We start from the raw sequence: 9,982 nt of genomic DNA on the forward strand, positions 1-9,982 counted from the left end.
ACAGTGCAGCTCTCCCTCAGTACTGACCCTCTGACAGTGCGGCACTCCCTCAGTACTGACCCTCTGACAGTGCAGCACTCCCTCAGTACTGTCCCTCTGACAGTGCAGCACTCCCTCAGTACTGACCCTCTGACAGTACGGCACTCCCACAGTACTGACCCTCTGACAGTGCAGCACTCCCTCAGTACTGTCCCTCTGACAGAGCAGCACTCCCTCAGTACTGACCCTCTGACAGTGCGGCACTCCCTCAGTACTGACCCTCTGACAGTGCAGCTCTCCCTCAGTACTGACCCTCTGACAGTGCGGCACTCCCTCAGTACTGACCCTCTGACAGTGCGGCACTCCCTCAGTACTGACCCTCTGACAGTGCAGCACTCCCTCAGTACTGACCCTCTGACAGTGCGGCACTCCCTCAGCACTGACCCTCTGACAGTCCGGCACTCCCTCAGTACTGTCCCTCTGACAATGCAGCACTCCCTCAGTACTGACCCTCTGACAGTGCGGCACTCCCTCAGTACTGACCCTCTGACAGTGCAGCTCTCCCTCAGTACTGACCCTCTGACAGTGCGGCACTCCCTCAGTACTGACCCTCTGACAGTGCAGCTCTACACCAGCACTGACCCTCTGACAGTGTAGCTCTCCCTCAGTACTGACCCTCTGAGAGTGCAGCACTCCCTCAGTACTGTCCCTCTGACAGTGCAGCACTCCCCTCAGTACTGACCCTCTGACAGTGCGGCACTCCCTCAGTACTGACCCTCTGACAGTGCAGCTCTCCCTCAGTACTGACCCTCTGACAGTGCGGCACTCCCTCAGTACTGACCCTCTGACAGTGCAGCTCTACATCAGCACTGACCCTCTGACAGTGTAGCTATCCCTCAGTACTGACCCTCTGAGAGTGCGGCACTCCCTCAGTACTGACCCTCTGACAGTGCAGCACTCCCTCAGTACTGTCTCTGACAGTGCAGCACTCCCTCAGTACTGACCCTCTGACAGTGCAGCGCTCCCTCAGTACTGACTCTCTGACAGTGCAGTTCTCCCTCAGTACTAACCCTCTGACAGTGCGGCACTCCCTCAGTACTGACCCTCTGACAGTGCGGCACTCCCTCAGTACTGACCCTCTGACAGTGCGGCACTGCCTCAGTACTGACCCTCTGACAGTGCAGCGCTCCCTCAGTACTGACTCTCTGACAGTGCAGCTCTCCCTCAGTACTGACCCTCTGACAGTGCGGCACTCCCTCAGTACTGACCCTCTGACAGTGAGGCACTCCCTCAGTACTGACACTCTGACAGTGCAGCACTCCCTCAGTACTGACCCTCTGACAGTGCGGCACTCCCTCAGTACTCACCCTCTGACAGTGCAGCACTCCCTCAGTACTGACCCTCTGACAGTGCGGCACTCCCTCAGTACTGACCCTCTGACAGTGCAGCACTCCCTCAGTACTGACCCTCTGACAGTGCGGCACTCCCTCAGTACTGACCCTCTGACAGTGCAGCACTCCCTCAGTACTGACCCTCTGACAGTGCGGCACTCCCTCAGTACTCACCCTCTGACAGTGCAGCACTCCCTCAGTACTGACCCTCTGACAGTGCGGCACTCCCTCAGTACTGACCCTCTGACAGTGCGGCACTCCCTCAGTACTGACCCTCTGACAGTGCAGCATTCCCTCAGTACTGACTCTCTGACAGTGCGGCACTCCCTCAGTACTGATCCTCTGACAGTGCAGCACTCCCTCAGTACTGACCCTCTGACAGTGCGGCACTCCCTCAGTACTGACCCTCTGACAGTGCAGCGCTCCCTCAGTACTGACCCTCTGACAGTGCGGCACTCCCTCAATATGGACCCTCTGACAGTGCAGCACTCCCTCAGTACTGACCCTCTGACAGTGCAGCACTCTCTCAGTACTGACGCTCTGACAGTGCAGCACTCCCTCAGTACTGACCCTCTGACAGTGAGGCACTCCCTCAGTACTGACCCTCTGACAGCGCGGCACTCCCTCAGTACTGACCCTCTGACAGTGCGGCACTCCCTCAGTACTGACCCTCTGACCGTGCAGCACTCTCTCAGTACTGACCCTCTGACAGCGCAGCACTCCCTCAGTACTGACCCTCTGACAGTGCAGCACTCCCTCAGCACTGACCCTCTGACAGTGCAGCACTCCTTCAGTAGTGACCCTCTGACGGTGCAGCACTCCCTCAGTACTGACCCTCTGACAGTGCGGCACTTCCTCAGTACTGACCCTCTGACAGTGCAACGCCCCCTCAGTACTGACCCTCTGACAGTGCAGCACTCCCTCAGTACTGACCCTCTGACAGTGCGGCACTCCCTCAGTACTGACCCTCTGACAGTGCAGCACTCCCTCAGTACTGACCCTCTGACAGTGCAGCACTCACTCAGCACTGACCCTCTGACAGTGCAGCACTCCCTCAGCACTGACCCTCTGACAGTGCGGCACTCCCTCAGTACTGACCCTCGGACAGTGCGGCACTCCCTCAGTAGTGACCCTCTGACAGTGCAGCACTCCCTCAGTACTGACCCTCTGACAGTGCGGCACTCCCTCAGTACTGACCCTCTGACAGTGCAGCACTCCCTCAGTACTGAGCCTCTGACAGTGCAGCACTCCCTCAGCACTGACCCTCTGACAGTGCAGCACTCCCTCAGTACTGACCCTCTGACAATGCGGCACTCCCTCAGTACTGACCCTCTGACAGTGCAGCACTCCCTCAGTACTGACCCTCTGACAGTGCGGCACTCCCTCAGTACTGACCCTCTGACAGTGCAGCACTCCCTCAGTAATGACCCTCTGACAGTGCGGCACTCCCTCAGTACTGACCCTCTGATAGTGCGGCTCTCCCTCAGTACTGACCCTCTGACAGTGCGGCACTCCCTCAGTACTGACCCTCTGACAGTGCAGCTCTACATCAGCACTGACCCTCTGACAGTGCAGCTCTCCCTCAGTACTGACCCTCTGAGAGTGCGGCACTCCCTCAGTACTGACCCTCTGACAGTGCAGCACTCCCTCAGTACTGTCTCTGACAGTGCAGCACTCCCTCTGTACTGACCCTCTGACAGTGCGGCACTCCCTCAGTACTAACCCTCTGACAGTGCGGCACTCCCTCAGTACTGACCCTCTGACAGTGCGGCACTCCCTCAGTACTGACCCTCTGACAGTGCGGCACTCCTTCAGTACTGACCCTCTGACAGTGCAGCGCTCCCTCAGTACTGGCTCTCTGACAGTGCAGCACTCCCTCAGTACTGACCCTCTGACAGTGCGGCACTCCCTCAGTACTGACCCTCTGACAGTGAGGCACTCCCTCAGTACTGACACTCTGACAGTGCAGCACTCCCTCAGTACTGACCCTCTGACAGTGCGGCACTCCCTCAGTACTTACCCTCTGACAGTGCAGCACTCCCTCAGTACTGACCCTCTGACAGTGCGGCACTCCCTCAGTACTGACCCTCTGACAGTGCAGCGCTCCCTCAGTACTGACTCTCTGACAGTGCAGCTCTCCCACAGTACTGACCCTCTGACAGTGCGGCACTCCCTCAGTACTCACCCTCTGACAGTGAGGCACTCCCTCAGTACTGACACTCTGACAGTGCAGCACTCCCTCAGTACTGACCCTCTGACAGTGCGGCACTCCCTCAGTACTCACCCTCTGACAGTGCAGCACTCCCTCAGTACTGACCCTCTGACAGTGCGGCACTCCCTCAGTACTGACCCTCTGACAGTGCAGCACTCCCTCAGTACTGTCCCTCTGACAGTGCAGCACTCCCTCAATACTGACCCTCTGACAGTGCAGCACTCCCTCAATACTGACCTCTGACAGTGCGGCACTCCCTCAGTACTGACCCTCTGACAGTGCAGAACTCCCTCAGTACTGACCCTCTGACAGTGCAGCTCTCCCTCAGTACTGACTCTCTGACAGTGCAGCAGTCCCTCAGTACTGACCTTCTGACGGTGCAGCTCTCCCTCAGTACTGACCCTCTGACAGTGCAGCACTCCCTCAGTGCTGACCCTCTGACAGTGCAGCACTCCTTCAGACAGCATCTCTGACAGTACAGCTCTCCCACAGCATTGACCCTCTGACAGTGCAACACTCCTTCAGTACTGACCCTCTGAGAGTGCGGCACTCCCTCAGTACTAACCATCTGACAGTGCAGCGCTCCCTCAGCACTGACCCTTTGACAGTGCAGCACTCCCTCAGTACTGACCCTCTGACAGTGCGGCACTCCCTCAGTACTGACCCTCTGACAGTGCGGCACTCCCTCAGTACTGACCCTCTGACAGTGTCGCACTCCCTCAGCACTGACCCTCTGACAATGCAGCACTCCCTCAGTACTGACCATCTGACAGTGCCGCACTCCCTCAGTACTGACCCTCTGACAATGCAGCACTCCCTCAGTACTGACCCTCTGGCAGTGCAGCACTCCCTCAGTACCGACCCTCTGACAGTGCAGCACCCCCTCAGTACTAACCCTCTGACAGTGCAGCATTCCCTCAGTACTGACTCTCTGACAGTGCGGCCCTCCCTCAGTACTGATCCTCTGACAGTGCAGCACTCCCTCAGTACTGACCCTCTGACAGTGCGGCACTCCCTCAGTACTGACCCTCTGACAGTGCAGCGCTCCCTCAGTACTGACCCTCTGACAGTGCGGCACTCCCTCAATATGGACCCTCTGACAGTGCAGCACTCCCTCAGTACTGACCCTCTGACAGTGCAGCACTCTCTCAGTACTGACCCTCTGACAGTGCAGCACTCCCTCAGTACTGACCCTCTGACAGTGAGGCACTCCCTCAGTACTGACCCTCTGACAGCGCGGCACTCCCTCAGTACTGACCCTCTGACAGTGCGGCACTCCCTCAGTACTGACCCTCTGACCGTGCAGCACTCTCTCAGTACTGACCCTCTGACAGCGCAGCACTCCCTCAGTACTGACCCTCTGACAGTGCAGCACTCCCTCAGCACTGACCCTCTGACAGTGCAGCACTCTCTCAGTACTGACCCTCTGACAGTGCAGCACTCCCTCAGTACTGACCCTCTGACAGTGAGGCACTCCCTCAGTACTGACCCTCTGACAGCGCGGCACTCCCTCAGTACTGACCCTCTGACAGTGTGGCACTCTCTCAGTACTGACCCTCTGACAGTGCGGCACTCCCTCAGTACTGACCCTCGGACAGTGCGGCACTCCCTCAGTAGTGACCCTCTGACAGTGCAGCACTCCCTCAGTACTGACCCTCTGACAGTGCGGCACTCCCTCAGTACTGACCCTCTGACAGTGCAGCACTCCCTCAGTACTGAGCCTCTGACAGTGCAGCACTCCCTCAGCACTGACCCTCTGACAGTGCAGCACTCCCTCAGTACTGACCCTCTGACAATGCGGCACTCCCTCAGTACTGACCCTCTGACAGTGCTGCACTCCCTCAGTACTGACCCTCTGACAGTGCGGCACTCCCTCAGTACTGACCCTCTGACAGTGCAGCACTGCCTCAGTAATGACCCTCTGACAGTGCGGCACTCCCTCAGTACTGACCCTCTGATAGTGCAGCTCTCCCTCAGTACTGACCCTCTGACAGTGCGGCACTCCCTCAGTACTGACCCTCTGACAGTGCAGCTCTACATCAGCACTGACCCTCTGACAGTGCAGCTCTCCCTCAGTACTGACCCTCTGAGAGTGCGGCACTCCCTCAGTACTGACCCTCTGACAGTGCAGCACTCCCTCAGTACTGTCTCTGACAGTGCAGCACTCCCTCTGTACTGACCCTCTGACAGTGCGGCACTCCCTCAGTACTAACCCTCTGACAGTGCGGCACTCCCTCAGTACTGACCCTCTGACAGTGCGGCACTCCCTCAGTACTGACCCTCTGACAGTGAGGCACTCCCTCAGTACTGACCCTCTGACAGTGCAGCGCTCCCTCAGTACTGGCTCTCTGACAGTGCAGCTCTCCCTCAGTACTGACCCTCTGACAGTGCGGCACTCCCTCAGTACTGACCCTCTGACAGTGAGGCACTCCCTCAGTACTGACACTCTGACAGTGCAGCACTCCCTCAGTACTGACCCTCTGACAGTGCGGCACTCCCTCAGTACTTACCCTCTGACAGTGCAGCACTCCCTCAGTACTGACCCTCTGACAGTGCGGCACTCCCTCAGTACTGACCCTCTGACAGTGCAGCACTCCCTCAGTACTGTCCCTCTGACAGTGCAGCACTCCCTCAATACTGACCCTCTGACAGTGCAGCACTCCCTCAATACTGACCTCTGACAGTGCGGCACTCCCTCAGTACTGACCCTCTGACAGTGCAGCACTCCCTCAGTACTGACCCTCTGACAGTGCAGCTCTCCCTCAGTACTGACTCTCTGACAGTGCAGCAGTCCCTCAGTACTGACCTTCTGACGGTGCAGCTCTCCCTCAGTGCTGACCCTCTGACAGTGCAGCACTCCCTCAGACAGCATCTCTGACAGTACAGCTCTCCCACAGCATTGACCCTCTGACAGTGCAACACTCCTTCAGTACTGACCCTCTGAGAGTGCGGGACTCCCTCAGTACTAACCATCTGACAGTGCAGCGCTCCCTCAGCACTGACCCTCTGACAGTGCAGCACTCCCTCAGTACTGACCCTCTGACAGTGCAGCACTCCCTCAGTACTGACCCGCTGACAGTGCGGCACTCCCTCAGTACTGACCCTCTGACAGTGTCGCACTCCCTCAGCACTGACCCTCTGACAATGCAGCACTCCCTCAGTACTGACCCTCTGGCAGTGCAGCACTCCCTCAGTACCGACCCTCTGACAGTGCAGCACCCCCTCAGTACTAACCCTCTGACAGTGCAGCATTCCCTCAGTACTGACTCTCTGACAGTGCGGCCCTCCCTCAGTACTGATCCTCTGACAGTGCAGCATTCCCTCAGTACTGACCCTCTGACAGTGCAGCTCTCCCTCAGTACTGACCCTCTGACAGTGCGGCACTCCCTCAGTACTGACCCTTTGACAGTGCAGCGCTCCCTCAGTACTGACCCTCTGACAGTGCGGCACTCCCTCAGTATGGACCCTCTGACAGTGCAGCACTCCCTCAGTACTGACCCTCTGACAGTGCAGCACTCTCTCAGTACTGACCCTCTGACAGTGCAGCACTCCCTCAGTACTGACCCTCTGACAGTGAGGCACTCCCTCAGTACTGACCCTCTGACCGTGCGGCACTCCCTCTGTACTGACCCTCTGACAGTGCGGCACTCCCTCAGTATTGACCCTCTGACAGCGCGGCACTCCCTCAGTACTGACCCTCTGACAGTGCGGCACTCCCTCAGTACTGACCCTCTGACCGTGCAGCACTCTCTCAGTACTGACCCTCTGAAAACGCAGCACTCCCTCAGTACTGACCCTCTGACAGTGCAGCACTCCCTCAGCACTGACCCTCTGACAGTGCAGCACTCCTTCAGTCGTGACCCTCTGACAGTGCAGCACTCCCTCAGTACTGACCCTCTGACAGTGCGGCACTTCCTCAGTACTGACCCTCTGACAGTGCAACGCCCCCTCAGTACTGACCCTCTGACAGTGCAGCACTCCCTCAGTACTGACCCTCTGACAGTGCGGCACTCCCTCAGTACTGACCCTCTGACAGTGCAGCACTCCCTCAGTACTGACCCTCTGACAGTGCAGCACTCCCTCAGCACTGACCCTCTGACAGTGCAGCACTCCCTCAATAGTGACCCTCTGACAGTGCAGCACTCCCTCAGTACTGACCCTCTGACAGTGCGGCACTCCCTCAGTACTGCCCCTCTGACAGTGCAGCACTCCCTCAGTAGTGACCCTCTGACAGTGCAGCACTCCCTCAGTACTGACCCTCTGACAGTGCGGCACTCCCTCAGTACTGACCCTCTGACAGTGCAGCACTCCCTCAGTACTGAGCCTCTGACAGTGCAGCACTCCCTCAGCACTGACCCTCTGACAGTGCAGCACTCCCTCTGTACTGACCCTCTGACAGTGCGACACTCCCTCAGTACTGACCCTCTGACAGTGCAGCACTCCCTCATACTGACCCTCTGACAATGCGGCACTCCCTCAGTACTGACCCTCTGACAGTGCGGCACTCCCTCAGTACTGACCCTCTGACAGTGCGGCACTCCCTCAGCACTGACCCTCTGACAATGCGGCACTCCCTCAGTACTGACCCTCTGACAGTGCAGCGCCCCCTCAGTACTGCACTGGGAGTGTCAGTCTGGATTATGTGGCCAAAGTCTCTGGAGTAGGACTTGAACCTACAGTCTTCTGACTTAGAGGCAAGAGTGATCCAGAGAGCCTTCAAATAGTTACTGTGCAGTAAGTGGTCTTCAGCCCACCGTGTCTGTGGCAGCCCATAAAGAGGAAAACTAGCCGCTGTCGATGTACCGATTGAGCCAGAGTTCAGTGGGCAGTGGAATCTGATTGATCTACCAACAGAACAGAACTTCCCAGCTTGTCAACCGTGGAGTGGAACTGCCTGATCAACGTCTTCTACCTCACTTTCTACAGCGTGGGGAATCATCTGAAATTCTACAAACATCTCGGATCATAAAAAACTCTGCAATGGATCTGATTGGCCGAACAGCCCAGCGCCCCTCAATCTCCCACCCCAGCGAGTGTCTTTCCAATTCCCCCTGAAATGTTCCCTCACTCTGTGTCTCCCGGAATCATCTGCGGCGTCCAGTCCCCACCCTCTGAGCAACGCGGTACGATCTGGAACTGTCTGTGCCCATTTCCCCGGCCCAAGCCTGGTTCTGGAGCTGCTGCCAAACTTGGACGTAATGTGGGGTTCACGTTTCCGACTCCTCTCCGGACATTTTCGGAGTGGCCTTAACCTCTGTTCTAGACTTGTGGATTGTAACTGAGCCGCGAATGACCCAGAGGTCGGGTAGCGCAGGGAGAGGAGAGGTGGGGGGGGGGGGAGGGGGGGGGCACGGTGGGGAGGGACGTAGGTGTTTCCTCTGCTCACTCCTGCAGTGGCCTTGGCAGAAGAGCTAGAATGGAGGGTACAGAGTAAATAGTCTTTTCCCGGGGTACCTCCTACCCATCAGCTGACGTTAGGAGGTCATCAACCAGAATTCCAAGAACCTGAACATGGTATCAAATGTTCACATCCTCCATTGATCAATTAGTCATTTTAGCCATATTGCTGAGTCTTACATTATGAAAGGAGAACATTCAGCCCACATGTCTATCCTGGTTATTTGAAAGTGTTATCCTATAAATCCCACTCCTCTGCTCTTTATCTCTCCCCCTTCAAATTCCTTTCCAAGTATTTCTCCAAATCCCTGAAGTTTTGATTGTTTATTTGTCCTGAATAAAAAATACCTCTTGCTCTGCTCTCTCCAAGCTTTCCTTTAAGTCCACCTTGTCGATCAGTGCGCTGATTTCCACATCCACGTCCATGCCTGGTCCTTTCTGTAGGGCACACACACACAGAGAATTGACAGTGTCCTGCGATTTGTGCTCGGAACAGGCTCTTGTGCTATAAGAGGACAAAGTGTCCCCCGAGAGGTTTATAACTGCTTGGCTGGTTGGGCTGTGTGCGCATAGGGAGGGAGGGGGGGTGGGGGTGGGCGGGGACTTGCATGGCAGTCATGCTGATGGACAGGTGGACCCTGAGGATGTTCATACACCCAGGCTGGCTCTGGGGGCACTGCTGGAAGGTTGACTCGTGTTGGGTTGGTTGGGCGTTGGGGGCGGGGGCGGGGGTGGGGCTTGGGGGCTGGCACAACTTTGGAAACCAGCCCTGACATGCAGGGAATGCAATGACTTTGAGGTCATTGAACAAGCTCGCTGCCATAATGAGGTGGTGCGGTTATGGAATAAAATGACACACACAATGAGAGCTTGTAAATCATGGGAGGGGATTTGAGCTCAGGAGGGGAAGATGATACCAGGGCAGAGCTATGCGAAAGGCACATGATTGGTATTTGCTGAGCTGAACCAAGGGAGAATGTGGAGATTATCCTCTAATTTGTGC

At 57.0% G+C, this 9,982-nt stretch overlaps 1 protein-coding gene across 2 annotated transcripts in view; it reads right to left on the minus strand.

Moving 5' to 3' along the window:
* ankrd2 (ankyrin repeat domain 2 (stretch responsive muscle)) overlaps positions 1-9,494 on the minus strand; it is a 62,936-nt gene extending 53,442 nt beyond the window's left edge. For both annotated transcript variants that reach the window (XM_072479653.1, XM_072479652.1), the window contains exon 1: positions 9,328-9,494. In XM_072479653.1, coding sequence (XP_072335754.1) covers positions 9,328-9,405 — 78 coding nt within the window. In that variant the 5' untranslated portion in view covers positions 9,406-9,494. The remainder of the gene's footprint in view (positions 1-9,327) is intronic.
* Positions 9,495-9,982: the final 488 nt, after the last annotated feature.

This window comes from Scyliorhinus torazame, chromosome 16 (genome assembly GCF_047496885.1).
Source record: "Scyliorhinus torazame isolate Kashiwa2021f chromosome 16, sScyTor2.1, whole genome shotgun sequence".
Taxonomy (NCBI): Eukaryota; Metazoa; Chordata; class Chondrichthyes; order Carcharhiniformes; family Scyliorhinidae; genus Scyliorhinus; species Scyliorhinus torazame.